This window comes from Sphaeramia orbicularis, chromosome 1 (assembly GCF_902148855.1).
Source record: "Sphaeramia orbicularis chromosome 1, fSphaOr1.1, whole genome shotgun sequence".
Taxonomy (NCBI): Eukaryota; Metazoa; Chordata; class Actinopteri; order Kurtiformes; family Apogonidae; genus Sphaeramia; species Sphaeramia orbicularis.
This window is the reverse complement of record NC_043957.1, coordinates 4,706,547-4,724,707: the sequence shown is the minus strand read 5'-3', so window position 1 is coordinate 4,724,707 and position 18,161 is coordinate 4,706,547. Positions and strand designations below refer to the sequence as shown.

Genomic DNA, 18,161 nt, shown 5'->3' with positions numbered 1-18,161 from the left:
TTCGGATAATTTTGGTGCTGAATCCAAAAATCACATTCATTTTGCTCAATCAGGTCAACTTTCTGAACTATGCTACATATTGGCTTTTGAACATTTTTGCTTACATTTATGGGCATTTTCACATCATATGATACAAAATTCTTTCATATTTCTTGCAATAAACGAGTTCTGAAGATTTTACTTTTGCCAGTTTATGATTAATGGGTTTTTTTAATATTACAGGTGAATGAAATGGCTTCGACTAGAAGATATTGGAAAAATAAGCCTGACGTATTCTGCTACATCTGCGCTGAATACACCATTCTACCTAACAGGAATCAAGTCACAAGTTTCATAAAGTGTGCTTACCAACCTCATTTTGGTATTAATTATTATATTTTGTGAGAAGATCAAATTTTTCAAAATCAAATTAGCAAAAACAACCTGACCTGATTGAGAAAAACAGATGTCATTTTTGGATTTAGCGGTGCAAAATGGTCCGAATTCAGTTGAAAAAACCGAGACAACTTGCAAAAAACATTTTTTTGTACCCAGTGTTATCTTACAAAATGAAGTGAAATGTCACATCTGCAACGATTAATAAACTGTTCACATACTTTACATATCGTTAGCATATTTTGCATAATTGTCGAAGTCATATTTTTGGCCAAACTGTGATATCTGCATGAAATGAATCAGCAGAGTTAGAAGAATAGAATTAATCAGCCAAAAATATGACTTTGGTATTTATGCTGAGACTAACAATATGGCAAATAAAAATTAAATGTTTTCACAAAAAATGTACAAAAATGTGTTTATATAAAAATCAACAGATATTTAAAAAATCCTCAAGTATTAAACACGTCGTCCTGAACATAAACGAGTCGCTGATGAAGGAGACGCCAACGTGATGTTCCATTATTTCACATTTCAGTCAGTGATTGAACAGTTGAAGCCCAGTTCGCACCAGAGATTCACAATGAGATGAGCTGAAACTTTCTGAAAACCTGCCACTTCACACCGAGAAACAGCGCATCGTTTCCATAGCAACAACTGTCTGGATTTCAGTTTTTAACCACAACATCTTTTTCTTAGCATTTTTTTTTTTTTTACCATTTCTATTGTAATCTGAATCTTTGTCATTGCATTTAATCGTTTTTTAGTATTTATTTTAGGGGTGTCACATTTATTTTAGTTTAGGGGCCACACACAGTCCAACATGATCTGAAGTAAAATAACATCATAATTACACTGGGTTACAAAAAAATGTTTTTTGCAAGTTGTCTAGGTTTTTTCAACTGAATTCGGACCATTTTGCACCGCTAAATCCAAAAATGACATCTGTTTTTCTCAATCAGGTCAGGTTTTTTTGCTAATTTGATTTTGAAAAATTTGATCTTCTCACAAAATTGATTACATTTTTGTGACTTTATCAGTTGATTTTTTTATATAGTTCTCAACCAAAATAGGTTTTAATAGAAAAAAAAATCATTTTCTAAAAGGATGTATTTATTATTTATTATGTATTCACCGCAGATGTAGCAGAATATGTCAGGCTTATTTTTGCAAGATCTTCTAGTCGAAGCCATTTCATTCACCTGTAATATTAAAAAAACATTAATCATAAATTGGCAAAAGTAAAATCTTCAGAACTCGTTTATTGCAAGAAATATGAAAGAATTTTGTATCATATGACGTGAAAATGCCCATAAATGTAAGCAAAAATGTTCAAAAGCCAATATGTAGCATAGTTCAGAATGTTGACCTGATTGAGCAAAATGAATGTGATTTTTGGATTCAGCACCAAAATTATCCGAAATCAGCTCAAAAAACTTCAACAACACATTTCTCGTTGACCAGTGTAATATTTAAATAATATTCACTCCAAACTTTTACCTGTTTTAGAGTAAAAAAAAAAAAATACAATTACATAATGAAAATGTTTACATCCTTTCGAAAAAATATGAATTACATCAAAAACTATGAACAAATTGAAATTTATTAAGAAAAATAAGTGCAATTTTAGCAATATTCTGCCTTTGTTTATCATTTATACATATGCATTACAACTTACAGATCAGAGTGGATCTACAAATACAAAAAAACATTTAGTAACAGGGGGAATATTGGTAAAATTGCACTTCTCATAAGACATTTCAGGTTATTCATATGTTGCCCCTGAACTAAAATAATTAATTTCTTAAGTAGAATTTTTGCATTTCGCAAATGTATCCCACGGGCCGAATTGGACCCTTTGGCGGCCAGTTATGTTTGACACCTGAGTTCTAGTTTATGGTTCCTTCTTTAACTGTAAACAGAAGGATTTACACAGTGTCTGATTTAATAAAAAAATATGAACAAGTGGTTCCAGGCACAACAAACCCCGCCCCTCGCACATATTGTAGCTTATTTTGGCATCGATCCATCTGATGTCAGCATATCAATAGCCTCTATATATGTGCCAAGTTTGAAGTAAATTGAAACAAAATTGATGTTTTTAAAGACAGGTGAAATTTTGCCCATTATGAGTAAATGGAAGAAAAAAAAGATTTGAAAATTCATCAAAAATTTGAACTTTGACCTACTTTTTCCAAAATGTAATGACATCTATTCTAGTCACTGGCAATCTATAAACCACATTTGGTCTGAATTCAACCGATAGTTTTTCTGCTCGAGTGTTAACAAAGAACCAAACTGAGCTAAAAACAATACCCCTTGCCTCCCCTTCGGGCTGTGGGGTCAGTTTGTTCCCCCTGTTTTTTTTTTTTGATGAAATGGTGAAAATGAAAAAAAACAAACAAAAAAAACCTTAAGTGTCAGAATGCTGAGGCGTTTATCAGTGCTTCAACCGCTGTGTTTCCATAAAATGTCAAGAAAATTTTGAAATGAGTTTTGTAAAAGTCGCCAAGTTTCCATAAATTGTTTGGAATCAATAAACCAGGCTGAGTCATGTGGTCAGAAGGTGGCGCTGTAGGCTACGTTACATGTGTCTAGTAAACAGTAGAAGAAGCAGAATATTATGTTAATGTTTTCATGAAAAGTGGCAGTGATGAAATCTGGACCAGACATGTTTAACACTTAACATAAGCTGCATAGTATTATTATTAGTATTATTATTTTATTGTTTATTATTATTTTGCACTCTCCTTTTGAACACTTTTTTACTCAAATTTGTATGACTGTTTTTGTTTTACATGTATGTGTATGTTTATGTGTATATTTTGCTGCTGACAACACTGTGAATTTCCCCATTGTGGGATCAATAAAGGAATATCTTATCTTATTATTATTTTTATTTATTTATTATTATTATATTATTAATATCTACGAGGGCTGTTCAATAAGTTCATGGCCTCACCCAGAAATACTGGTTGTTATAATACAGGATATTACATTCTTTCGTGATGGGATAGTGATGCTTGAACATTGATGGACCAAGTGCATTGCTGTAAATGGAGATTATGTTGAAAAATAAAATATAAATTATCAGTCTGTGTTGTTCTGTTCTGGGTGAGGCCATGAACTTATTGAATGGCCCTCGTACATCTTGGGATGCACCGATTCTGATACAAGTATTGGGTATCGGCTCGGATACTCAGTGTGTGTACTCGTATTCGTACTCGTAAAAGTAATCCGATACAAATGCACTGATACCGCTTATGGCCGTGTGACATTCCCAGTTCGGTGCAGCAGGTACGAGGAGGAGGAATAATGTGTGCGGAGTGTGAAGAGTGTGAAGATTTAACGAAATAAATGACGGTGATAAAAGTAGCACTGACTGACAGTACCGTTCCAGACACAGACAGATACAGACGCAGCCTTCTGTCCGTCCTCTGCGTACATTCCATCCGTTTTCCAGGTGCTCGCGGATGAGTACCCAGACGGAGAAGAGTACGGAGTGGTGCGGACCACCGCCAGTGGAAGTGAAAATGAAACTGATCACTCATTTCTCTTTTCTCTTCCTGCTGAAGCTAAACTTTTAAACCTTACTAACGAAAACGCTGCAACATTAGTATCACAGTAGTGTTCCCTCTGTCGTCTCCATGTTTGTTATTACTGACTTTCTTCTTCTTCTCATTAAACTTTCCTCTTCTTCGTGGTATTTGTCCAGTATGGTTAATTCAGAGCGGCGCCCCCTGGTGGATTAATTGACAAACGCTCATTCCAACACATTAAATGTCAGTAGCAGCACTTTGTTCCAGTCAGACTAATGACAACGACAATAAAGCACATTTACAAAAGGAACTAACAACTGGAATGGGATTATTAAGTACTCGTATCAGTACTCGGTATCGGCAAGTACTCAAATGTAAGTACTCGTACTCGGTCTGGAAAAAAGTGGTATCGGTGCATTCCTTCCCTCCACGAATGTCTACGAACTCCAGATTTCATGCGAACTGGAAGATTCCTCCAAACCCATCCTTTGTTAGAATCTTTGTGACCTAAGCATTAGCGCTCTTTCCTTGAAAATGACATTTGGTCTCAGAAAATGAAAAAAACAGGCGTTTTTGGTCTGTTTCTGTCTGTGTAGTAACTTTTTTGTTATTAGGAAGAGAAAATGAAAATCAATCCATTTTTAAAATTTGGTTTATCTATTTTTGACACTGGAAAAAACGCCTTGAAATTCAATTTTAATTCTTCTATTTTAAAACAAAAATCAATTAACCACTAGTTTTTCTTTTGTTTCTGAAAAAAAAAAAAATCCAATTACCAAAAGACACACTAATCCATGTATCATTCATTCATTCGTTTTTCAATTTAAAACCAAAAATCAAAAAAACAAAAAGACCACTCGTTTTGTTTTTCATTTTCATTGTGGTATTTGTCCAGTATGGTTCATTCAGAGCGGCGCCCCCTGGTGGATTAATTGACAAACTCTCATTCCAACACATTAAATGTCAGTAGCAGCACTTTGTTCCAGTCAGACTAATGACAACGACAATAAAGCACATTTACAAAAGGAACTAACAAGTGGAATGGGATTATTAAGTACTCGTATTGGTACTCGGTATCGGAAAGTACTCAAATGTAAGTACTCGTACTCTGTCTGGGAAAAAGTATTATCTGTGCATCCCTATCTACATCCAACACAAAACATAGTCCCTCATGTCAGAATATCAATCAGTCATGAGTTAAATGTTCAATACGTCAGAATTTATTTAGGAAAGGTGTTTTTATTTCCCCTTACGGGTATTTACTCTTCTCGGACAAAAAGCATCGGCCACTTAAAGTGAGAAAACTTTTTTTTATGAGTTTCCATCCATTTCCATGAAAATGCTCTAACTGAAAACGGCACCTACTGTAGCTGCTGTACATATATGCCCCAAACTTGAGAAAGAATCAGTAGAAGAGTTAACGTCACCCTAAACAGACGACTGTAACCATGGAGATACAACACCAGAAGAAAAACGAATCACAGTAAAGACTGAGAAAAACATGTCCTGTACGATCCATCCCATTCCATTCATCCTGCCTTCTCGTGCTATTGGGAACTACGGTAAATGTTAGTTACGAACCCAAAAACTGCACATGAACGCCCCATCACGTTGTTTTTCCAATGGAGAACTGGGGAAAATTTTAATACACGAGATGCAGAGATGAAAATAACCTTTGACCTTTTCAACATGGCATAGAGCAACAAGGGATTCATGGCGAATGCTAAACAATAAATGCTTTTATTACTATTTTGTTGTAGCTAGCTGAGGATTTGGCGCATTTATAACAGACGATTTGCAAAAAAACATGTCAAAACAGATTAATTAACACATCCAAAACTGTTTTATCCAAGTTTCAGGTCACGGTAGATTGTGTGTTCGTAATTTTTAATTTCACTACAACTACAAAAGCACTTGAACACAGCGCACTCGCAATTTTGAATTCACAAGTGGAAAGGATGATTTTCCCGATAGCACCTGAAGGCAGCATAAGTCTCGTGTTGTTCCACTCATCGTGACCAGCTGACTGTTTGCTACAAGCTGATTGGCTGCTCAAACAGGTGACACACCCACTGTCTTAAACTAGACGCTCCCATAGAGTTAACGCACTCTCAAACCTGCCTCTTCAGGTCTGGAACCTCCCCAGAACCACAATGTGGACCGGACAACAGAACAGGTTTCAGTCCAGATCAAACCGAACCATTTTTCAGTTTATACACACAGCAGAAACAGTTTTTGGATAATAACAAAACTCTCATAAATGACAGGCAGTTATGCAACAATTAGATAAATGTTAGAAAGTGTTAAAAATTACTATAAAGAGAAACACGGACTGTGCAGACAATGACAATAGAATCTTTTAAATCACTGCAGCAAAACGAACAAAATCAAATGTAGAGAATATAACATGAATACGAACTTTGGTCTGAACTTCCAGGTGTGAAAGAGTCTGCACTATGTCAACTTCTCCCAGGAGTCATTCTGGTCTCGTTTAATTAGGGATGCACCGATACCGACATGAGTACTTAATAATACCATTACAATTCTTAGTTACCTTTGAAAATGTGCTTTATTGTTGTTGTCATTATTCTGACTGGCACAATGTGCTGCTACTGACATTTATTGCACGCTCTTAATTACTTGTCAAATACCACAAAGAAGAGTACTGTACTTTCTGGACTATAAGCCGCTACTTTTTTCTTGTTTTGAACCCTGCGGCTTATACATGATGCAGCTCCAGTATAGTTTTACAGGCTAACGGCCACCAGGGGGCGTTCTAGGAGGACGCACAAAAGTGAGACAGACAGGAGGAAGAGGTGATGAAGAGGAGGAGTTTGAATCGGAACTTTGAACAATCATTTTGCGTGTCATGCACAAACCCTCATCATGGAAAACACATGAAGAAATGCAGATTTTGCAGCTTTTAAGTTAAAAGCAATCGATGTGTCTGTAAAGAAGGAAACAGAGCTGCAGCACAGAAGTGACACTGAGCAACAACGGAGGAGAGACGTAGAAGGAGTGTGACGGAACCTTTGAGGACGTTCAACTCCAACACTGAAGAAGACGACTGCAGCGGTTTAATGAGCAGAAGGAAGATGAAGATACAGATCAATGACTTTTCTGGGTTTGTGAACCAGCCTGTTCCTGACGTTTTACTGCCGTGTTACAGGCACTGTTTGGAAAAAAGCAGTTAAGGGATGGAAATAAATATTTAAATAATCTGTCTGTTTACCATCTTTCTGTGTAAATATCTCATGTCACAGTGTGGACACCTGCGGCTTATAGTCAGGTGCGACTTAAAGTCAGCCGCAGTTTATAGTCAGTTGTGGATTATATTCCGGTGCACTTTATTGCCTGGAAAGTACGGTAGTCTTTTGAGACGAAGAAGGTCAGTAATAACAAACACGGCGACGACAGAGGAGGTAATACTTATGTGGATGCTAATGTTGATACTGATGAGGTTAGTTGGTATAAATGCGTCAGTAGTTTTTCTCTAACTCACACAGTCGCTCTTTGAAAGGATCCTCTACCTCCACGGTTCCCGATGGTACTGCTCCGAATTCTCCATCTGGGTACACATTGGCGAGCACCCGGAAAACCGACAGAATTACGCACAAACTGTAAGCAGAGGACAGACAGAACGCTCCATCTGTATCCGTCTGTGTCTCAAACGTAACTTTCAGTCGCTGTTACTTCTGTCACCATCGTTTATTTTGAAAAATCTCCACAGTGCTGACATTACCCCTCCGCCACGTACCTGCTGCACTGAATGCTGCAGTAAAGTGGTTCGTATCGGAGCATTTTTACAAGTATGAGTAGAAGTACACGCGCTCAGTATTGGACCGATACTGGTATCGGCATCAGTGCATCCCTACATTTATTTTATCTGGACAGTGCAGTAGGTGTTGTGGTGGATCTGTAAATGATTTCTCCTTTAACATGTTTTAGGCTGAACAGGAGACTTTGACTTTGATAAACAGCTCGTGTGCGTCTGCTTACTGAATAAAAGGTACTTTTATGGACAAAACACAAACCCACGGTGCTTCCATTTACCTCTTATTCATCGTCTGTGGTTCAGGCTTTAGTCCAGCTCAGACCGACCAACGACAACTTCTCCACAAATCTTTCTTAAAATGTTTCGTCTCATTGCGAATCTCTGGTATGAATGCGTCAAGACTTTAGCCTTTCACTGGGATGTACTGAGGACTGCGCTGGGTTTCACTGAGGTGGATGAGGGGGAGGAGGAGGAGGAGGAGGAGGAGGAGGAGGAGGGAGGTTGGAGTAGGGGATGGAGTTCGGGGGCCAGAGGGGAGGGGAGAAAGCCGGATTGAAGAAGGAGGGAGGAGGAGGGGGATAGAGGGGGAAGCCGGGGTAGAGGGAAGTGGTGTGGAGGTGGAGGGGGGTAAGGGCAGGGAGGGGGCAGGTATGCTGGGGAGACGTGCTGGTGACCGGGCGGAGGTGGAGGAGGGGGAGTGTGGTGGAATGGTGGTTGTTGGTTCCTCGGGTTCTGGGGTCTGAACGAAGCCCCTGAACGTCTTGGTTGGAAACCCTTGCCGTCCCGATGCTGAGGCGAGGCATTCTGGGAAGGTTTATCTGAGAGGGAACATAAAAGGATGTAAGAGGGAAGAACAAAAAGAACCATTGAACGTCATGACGGTTAGAGGGTCTGATCACCTGGATTATTACTGTTCTTCTTCTTTCGTGCTTTCCTCTTTGCTTCTTGTTCTTTCTCGTCGTCGCTGTAATCTAAAGCCTGAGGACGGAGGACAGATTCAGGTGAACAATGTGAGCTCCGAAAAGTACATGAATCAGAATCCTTTATTAATCCCAGGGGGAAATTACTGTGTTACATTTGCTCCATTCAAGTATAATCAGGGTTCCTACAGGTTTCTACAAGTTAAGACGTTTTAAGACTACATAGAACAGAATTTAACTCCTATTTCACGGCCAGAATGGCAAAAATTTATGACTCCTAGACGACATAAACTCACTCATGCCCCGTCAAGCTCACGCTGAATCAATTCATTGGTCACTAAGGACAGAAATGTCTAAACCTCCTCAACTGACCACGGTGTCGTTCTGTGGGCTGTCATCATGGATGTACTTAACGTACCGGTATATTAACTATAAAGTTCCGGATCTGATTTGTTAAATATGACGGGCCGCACATTGATGACGCAGTGACAACTCTCTGACCAATCAGTGGTCTGCTGTGTTTACATGTCACATTTTAGTATCTCTTCAACCCATTTTCAAACCTCGGCCGAGCAGATACTAAAAAATAGTATCGGGTACCAGATTCCAGGTACTTTTCCATAACGGAAACAAAAAAAGCTGAGTCGAGTTGAGTCCATACCACATAGTGGAAACTTGGCTTTAGTACTCGTGTACTTGACAACGAGCTATGACCTAAGTCACCTGATGGAACCGCTAGTATTATACGTGCTCTTCTGAAATAGTGTTATGGAAAAAATAATACTCTACTCATTCGTCCTCAAAATAAGAAATGGTCAGTTCATACGATCAGTGTCTTTTCAGTATAATTTTACTTGGAGCTCCAAGGTACGATCGTACAGAGGCAAGCTGCATGAGTGTACAAGAAATTACAGTCATCATTGTCTCTTATATGAAAACTAATAAAAAAAAATCATGCTCTCTCTGTGTCACAATATCTCCTGTGCTAGAATGGACTATCTGGAAGAGATAACTTCTGTGAGAAAGCTGTTTCCAACACAGATGTCCCTATGTCATTGACCAAACACAGAATGCAAAACAGTCATTTGTCTAACAGGAATAAAACCCTGTCTCATATAATACAGAGTTCAACCAAACTTATATGTAATATAGAATATATGCAAACTTGCCATTACAATAGCTAGCGTTGAGTTCCCTTTGAGAAGACTATACCATAAAATGTCTGTGTATGTCCACAAAGAAGCACTGAAAGTTGCTCCAATTTGTAATAAGCCCCTGAACTGATCCACATTATGTCTGATCTGGTTTACCTCTGCTGGTGGTTCTTGATCGTTCTTCCAGGATGCATCAGATCCTTTTATACTAAAAAACAAAAAAGGGAAAATCACAAATTAACTGGCTTTGTTAGTTCGGAACTAGGCTCCTAATCATGTTTTTTCTTGGCCTGTGTGTGGACTCACAGTTTGAGCTGCTGTGTGAGGATGTAGCCTGTGTACTCCTTGATGTTTGGAGCAAAATAAAGCGTGACTCCCGGTGTTAACCCTCTTTCGTTTATCTGCTCAGGAGAGTTAAAGCGCAGTATGTAGAATGGATTGCAAACTGGACCAAACACTTCAAACACCTGGAACACAGAAAACAAGAAGAGGAGGTTAGACTGTGAAATCAGGAACTAAACTGCATGAAGACAAAACACTCGTCTGCTGTTCCTGACCTTGCCCACAGCCTGACGCTCAGATGTGAATAAGATGCTGTCGTCTGTCAGAGGGGGCGTGTCCCCTAGAGACTGAATGATAACTGCAGAGACAGAGAATGGTTGAACACGATGCTGATCAAACATCCTCCTCCCACCACATCACACCTGTTTGGATATATTTACCGAGTTGCTTCATGATACGGGACACCGTTCCCACCGGCTGCAGTTCAGCTTCCTCTGGTAACAACACGCTCAGATCCTCCACCGCTGGCAGGTCCTGCACACAAATATGAGGATATCTGAGCATCTGGTCTAGTCAGCCTGGTCAGTTTGCATTGGTCGGTGCCATTTTCACACTCACTTAATACAAATTAAACAAGGCCCATATAACCTGACACCGTCTTGTGCTTAAAGTGTACCTGTACTGGTCATACTTGCAACATTAACTGTGTATTACGTATAAGCAAAAGAGGTGCACGTTCAGTAATAAAAAAAACAAACAAGTAAATGCACCACACTGGACCTTTTATGACATGAATTAACCAGTGGGCAGAACCTATAGGGTGAGTCAGAAAAAACGCTCTTTCCATTTAAAGAAATTGTACTGCTAAAACGGAAACACTGATTTTCCTTTTGACCATACAGTCATATTGATGTGGTTATTGAGCATGTCTGGTGATGTAGTCATAGATTTATTGCATTGCATAAGAGAGAGAAGGTCCATTGTTTATTGGGCACTGAAATACCTGCCAACACAATGTATGCCACAGTGAACAAACTTGAAATTGACAACAATTACAGGAGTCGGGGCTTTGCTTTCACACTCAGGACATAGGCCTACATGACAGTGCCCAGGGAGTTTTCATCATGGCAAGACCACAGCGATTGCAGGTATTATTTCCTCATCGAGTTGTCTGTTTGGGTCAGGAGAGAGAGTGGCCACCTAGATCCCCGGACTTGACCCCCTTGATTTTTTCTTGTGGGGGTATCTTAAAAACCGTGTGTATCAGACTGTTCCACAAACTCTTCAGGAACTCCGAAATCGCATCACGGCTGAAATCCAAGCCCTACGACGAACACGAATGGCGAGAAGAGCTGTGTTAGAGATGCGACAACGAGCACAGATTTGCATCAATCTGAATGGTAGCCAGGTTGAAGGTCGTGCCGGACGACTTTGTTGAGACAAAACATTTTGATGGCGAGTAAACATGCTGTAATGGTTGACAATTTCAATTTCATTCACGGTGGCATAAACTGTGTTGGCAGATATTTCGGTGCACAATAAACAATGGACATTCCCTCTGTTATGCTATGCCATAAATCAATGATTCAATCGCCAGACATGCTCAATAACCACATCAATATGACTGTATGATCAAAAGAAAAATAAGCATTTCCATTTCAGTGGTACAATTTCTTTAAATGAAAAGAACGTTTTTTCTGACTCACCCTGTATAGGGAGCAGCCAAAATACAAATGGCTAGCAATGACAATTCACTACAGGTACCCTTTAAAAACTCATAAATCTCAAACGTAGAAATAGCACAGTGTAGAAATAACATGACTACAATAAAAGTGTACATGCATTATCACCAAAAAGGATCAAGTACATTACCAAAGTATTATATTAGCGTATTATACATTTCCCAAAATAATATTTACAAAACACATGCCTATTGCTGAAATTCATTGATGGGGAGGTAATTTTAGATAAGTTAATAAACGACAAAGCAGATTACTGTAGCAATAATTCATATCACGTTGTATTGTTATGTGTCTTTAAGCTGATTATGACTTTCATCACCAACTTTCCATCAAATCTGTAAAACCCCAGTCATATCCTAAGTATCACGAATCTGTGATTACGCACCTGAATCACTTCCCTCACGGTGAACAACTTCACAGTGTACTCCATCACAAGGAGTCCATTTGTTTACATACCAAACCGATATGTCACTCAGGCCTTTTGGAAATTTTGTTGTGAAGTGCATTGTGGGAATGGGAATTCCACGCAGCTACAGTATGGCCGCAGTAGCAACAAACACGGAAACGGCTTCATAGTGTCTTGCTGCTGCGGTTGTGTAGAATTCCGAAAAGGCCCAAGTGATGTTTGGTTTGGCAAGTAAACAAACAGAAAGCTTGTGATGGAGTACACTTCGAAGTTGTACGAGAGTATATATACAAATAAAAAATAAAATTACTTCGACAACATGATGATATGTGTAACAGAATATTCATGTACAACTCAGTTTTTTTGTTGTATTTTCTCTTTCATAAGTATTATATTCTAACAGTCTGTTTATTTCCAGGACTAAAACTCAGATGAACCATCACTGCAGACTGACCTCGAGGAGGACTTCGTCTCGTGTTTTGACTGGGGCTGATTGGCTGAAACCCTCATCATCGTCATCAATGTCATGCACCGGTGCAGAAGGCGAAGAGGAGGATGTAGAAGAAGATGATGTAGATGACGAGGAGGAAGAGCTATCACTATAGATGACATTAGAAAGCATCAGAACCTTTTAACCTTCCAGATGAAAACAACTGTAACCAGATCTAAGAGGTTGTTTGTGAAATCGTTGTGTGCAGATACCTGTCTGAATCATCATCTTCGTCCTCCGTCTTACACTCAAGCGGTTCTGTCCACGCGTTGTCTTCAGACTGCATCCCTGCAGTGGAGTCTGTGTCTGTGATTCCCATTTCAGCCTCTGGCTCAGTTTTCACTTGTGCTTCTGCTTCTGTATAATTAGACGCTCCTGTGACCTCCATCTCCTCCTCTTCCTCTTTTGGAGTTAATAATACCTGTCCATTTTCTTCAAACAGTCTTTCTTCCATCTGGAAAGAAGACACAGTGGAAAACTCATGAAGACACATTTACAGGTGATGTGTAGTATATTACTGATTCAATATACAGCTTTCATGTTTGCTTATGTTTTAACTGTCTGATATACTTGCTATAGACTGCAATATTACTGCAGCTGTGGATAGTAACCAGAAACATAGAGAACAACATTAAAAGTCAGATCATTTAAGTTTGACTATAGTTGAACATTTCTTATTTTAGCTCCTTTCTAGTTCAGAAAAGGTAGCAGAGCAAAGTAAAACATACACCACTAACGCCAACCTCTCCCAGGTATGATTTCAAGATTGCTGTACAGCGTTTACACATAAAAATCAACATAAACGTAACAAAGTATAATACCATGAAATAAAACACACACATCACTAGTTACATTAGCCTCTTTAGCTAGCTTGCTAACATGCTAACCAGAGCTAACGAGGCAAATTTTCAGCTACGACAGGCTTTAAACATCCACGGACCGGCAGCAGCGCAGCGACCTTTATAGAAGTCTGGTAAATAATCTTACATTTTCTGTTTTAATCTGCAGCGATGAAGCAGAATATGGGTCAGCGCCGTGACAAGCTTCATGTGTTTCATCGGCGGGATCCATGTTTCTACAAACCGGCTCCACTTCCGGTGACCTTCAAAGTAAAAGTCCAGCTCAACCTAACGATTTCACCCATTCAAAAATAACAGTTCAAACATGAAATACTTTAGGGATCTACTGCGCTTAAATAATTACTGTGGATGTGTTATGACTGTATATACATTAAAGAGTTCATATTTGTGGAAAATGTCTGAATTTCACCAGCTGGTCTTTTTGTATTGAGCTAATAAATCGTAGTAAAACAATGCTATGTTTTTATTTTGACGCACTTCCGGTGTAAACCCAGGAAGCTTCACACGTGAACCCTGACCCCTCTGGTGCATGCTCCGTATTCACCATGTGGGCTCATGTTTTTCCTGGTATGCGCAGTGGTGTTGCGCACTGTAAACCAGCTGGTTTTTTTTTGTTTTTTTTTAAATTGAATTGAATTGAATTGAATTGAATTTTTTATTGGTACAAAGCAAATTTACTGAACAAGAATGGGATAAACATTACAAAAGAGAAATACAGAAATACATTTGAGACATGGAGGAATGATTAAACACAACTATTACAACTATCAGAAACAAAAAACATACAAACAAAATAATAATAATAATTTTTAGACATTTGAAGTGTAATGAAAATATTGAAGCAGAAAGAAAAATAAATGACTGAATCAGACTGGACAACAGAGCACAAAGGACTAGACAAGATATAATTAAAACAGCAAGGATACAGGACAGCTGTGGATACAGATGTAGTTTACCACCAGCAGAGGGAGAATGTGAGAACGAATGAATAATGGATCCACTGTACGCGCTTTGAGTATGCGTTCATAGAAAAGCGCTATATAAATGTAATCCATTATTATAGGTCCACTGTGATCTGTAAGTTGTAATGCACGTGTAAATGATAAACTGAGGCAGAATATTCTTAACTGAACTTATTTTTCTTAATAAATTTCACATTTTTTACTCCATTAAGACCCAGTGCTACTTTTGTGGCACTTCCAAAATAGTTTCTTCCTCTATTTTTTACTTTTCTTAAGTGATTTATCACCATTTTTAGCTTACCAGCCGACAGGCCGTAAATCATCTTCTTCTCCGAAACTACAATTCCGATTGACTTCAAACTTGGTATACAGCTTCTTCATGATGATGTCAACAAAACTTAGTGAAATTCTTTGGATCCGGATCTGATTCTGGATTTGGTGCCACTTTGAAAAATGTCCCCATTATAAGAGATAGGAAGTGGATGGATGCAATAACTTAGTAAATATAAATGATATCCAGTGTAAATGTCTCCAGTCCAGCCCTGATGGGGAGATGACCCAAACATAATGTCCACATGCAGATCAGGATCTTCTTCTGGATCCGGGAACTTATGGAAAATTTAACATGGGCTCTTATGGGGTAAAAATTTCAGTCGTCTTTTTCTCCCAAACTCCAGTTCTGATTGACTTCAAACTTGGTATACAGCTTCTGTATGATGATGTCAACACAAGGGATTGAAATTATTTGGATCTGGATCTGATTCTGGATTTTGTGCGACTTTGAAACATTTTCCCATTATAACAGATAGGAAGTGGATTGATCCAATAAAGTTGGAATTTGAATTTTTGACAGATCTGATTGGAATACCAAAACATGACTATTTCTGTAATAGAATAAATACACAGAACTGGGTGAGAATAAATGGCATCTGGATACATTTCGCAAAGCTTTTCATTTGGCGGGTAAGCTACAGGGCCATTGGTTCTATTTTTAATAATACTATCCTCTGTTTTTTGTGTAGCTCAGACTACATTTGAAAGTTATTATATCAAAACCAGAGAAAACTGAGGAAAAGGTGACTCTATCAGCAAAGATATCAATGACTGAATGCAAAAACAAGTGTGTCCATCCACTGTCATTGATCCAACTCCATGGGTTTTACTGGTGAACCAATGTTGTAGAAGATGATGGTGTTTCCGTGGTAACTACGGAGCCTCCGAACGTCTGTAAGGGTCATATCTGACGACCATGAAAAGATGACTAACTGTATTTTACACAAATTAATTGCATGTATTGATAAGATTAGTGGATCAACAGGCATTAAACAGTTTAGATCAGTAGATGGATTTAGTGAAAGATGGATGTTTGGGTCTTTATGGGTTAAAGGATAGTTTGTAGATGTCAGCGTTTTTACAATGTAATTTTACTTTTTCACACTAAAACATCGAGAAAAGTTCTCTGTTTTCATTATTTATATGTTATTATGCTAAAATTTTAGTGGTCTGACCCACTTCAGGTCCCATTGGGAGGATGTGGCCCCTGAACTGAAATGAGTTGAACACCCCTGCAGTACTTCCATTAACCAGCAGGTGGAAGCATCACCTTGTATCATTATTATTACACTGAGTTTATTGCCATTATTGTGTGTGAAGTAGAGAAATGTGAGGAATGTATTTGATGAGAGTGAAAAGGCTTTGTATTATGAGAACTGAGAGTAAATATGAAGGTCCATCAGAAGCAGGAAAACTTGTATATTGGTGCTGAAATGAGCTGTTTGACAAGCTCATCATGTTTTCGTTACCATCGTCCTCCTTCCATCGCTTGTACTGATGATCCGTCCAGAACTAAAAGGTGGAGTGGAAACCGACACCACGCACAGACAGATTTTGGGATGTGAAGTGTGTGTTCAATTCTGGCCAAAAAAAGTGTTTGCATTTGTGCGGTTTTTCCTTCAGCCCAGCTCAACTATGGCTGTTGAAATCTCCCAGTTCTCATGTTGTCCTTTCGTGACCCCTCGCCGGTGGAAGCCGCTGGTGTAGAATGTTTGAACTCCTGCAGAAGAACATGACATTTCCAATTATCATCACCTTTGTTACTTCACAGCTCAGAGCTCAGAACCTCCAGATCCATTTCCCAGTGTCTCCACTTCCCTGTTCACTGAAAATGGGCTCGAATGCAGGCCGTTCTGCAGCTTCTCACCTGGCAGCAGGTCAGATACATACTACAGAGTCAGCTGATGTGTCCTCTGAATACTTCTACTGTTACTGAAGTAATCGAAGATACCGACGGCAGCGTGAACTAAAACTGTGTTCAAAACCCACTCACATCCAACACAACGAACCCACTCTGATCCAACCAGTTCAGCTTCTGAGGATAGAATAGAATAGAATAGAACAGAAGAGAAGAGAAGAGAACAGAATAGAATAGAACAGAACAGAATAGAATAGAATAGAACAGAACAGAACAGAACAGAACAGAATAGAATAGAATAGAATAGAATAGAATAGAATAGAATAGAACAGAACAGAACAGAACAGAAGAGAAGAGAAGAGAAGAGAAGAGAACAGAATAGAATAGAATAGAACAGAACAGAAGAGAAGAGAAGAGAAGAGAACAGAATAGAATAGAACAGAACAGAATAGAATAGAATAGAACAGAACAGAACAGAACAGAACAGAAGAGAATAGAATAGAACAGAACAGAACAGAACAGAACAGAACAGAATAGAACAGAATAGAATAGAATAGAACAGAACAGAACAGAATAGAACAGAACAGAACAGAACAGAAGAGAACAGAACAGAATAGAATAGAATAGAACAGAATAGAATAGAACAGAACAGGATAGAATAGAATAGAACAGAACAGAACAGAACAGAATAGAATAGAACAGAACAGAATAGAATAGAATAGAACAGAACAGAATAGAATAGAATAGAACAGAACAGAACAGAACAGAACAGAATAGAACAGAATAGAATAGAATAGAACAGAACAGAATAGAACAGAACAGAACAGAACAGAACAGAACAGAAGAGAACAGAACAGAATAGAATAGAATAGAACAGAATAGAATAGAACAGAACAGAATAGAATAGAATAGAACAGAACAGAACAGAATAGAATAGAACAGAACAGAATAGAATAGAATAGAACAGAACAGAATAGAATAGAACAGAACAGAACAGAACAGAATAGAACAGAATAGAATAGAACAGAACAGAATAGAATAGAATAGAATAGAATAGAATAGAATAGAACAGAACAGAACAGAATAGAATAGAATAGAACAGAATAGAATAGAACAGAACAGAACAGAACAGAATGGAATAGAATAGAACAGAACAGAATAGAATAGAATAGAACAGAACAGAACAGAATAGAATAGAACAGAACAGAACAGAATAGAACAGAATAGAATAGAATAGAACAGAACAGAATAGAATATAATAGAACAGAACAGAATAGAATAGAACAGAACAGAACAGAACAGAATAGAATAGAATAGAATAGAATAGAACTGAATAGATAGAATAGAATAGAATAGAATAGAACAGAACAGAACAGAACAGAATAGAATAGAATAGAATAGAATAGAATAGAATAGAACAGAATAGAATAGAATAGAATAGAACTGAATAGATAGAATAGAATAG

At 38.3% G+C, this 18,161-nt stretch overlaps 1 protein-coding gene across 1 annotated transcript; it reads right to left on the bottom strand.

The window, feature by feature from the left end:
* Positions 1–7,119: 7,119 nt before the first annotated feature.
* On the bottom strand, positions 7,120–13,760 carry LOC115421771 (H/ACA ribonucleoprotein complex non-core subunit NAF1-like). The gene is given in 10 exon segments (XM_030137703.1): positions 7,120–8,288; positions 8,290–8,507; positions 8,589–8,667; positions 9,920–9,971; positions 10,070–10,230; positions 10,321–10,403; positions 10,486–10,579; positions 12,648–12,792; positions 12,896–13,137; positions 13,671–13,760. Coding segments are annotated over 10 exon segments (1,314 nt in total). The 5' UTR covers positions 13,755–13,760; the 3' UTR covers positions 7,120–8,132.
* Between the last annotated feature and the right edge of the window lie 4,401 nt (positions 13,761–18,161).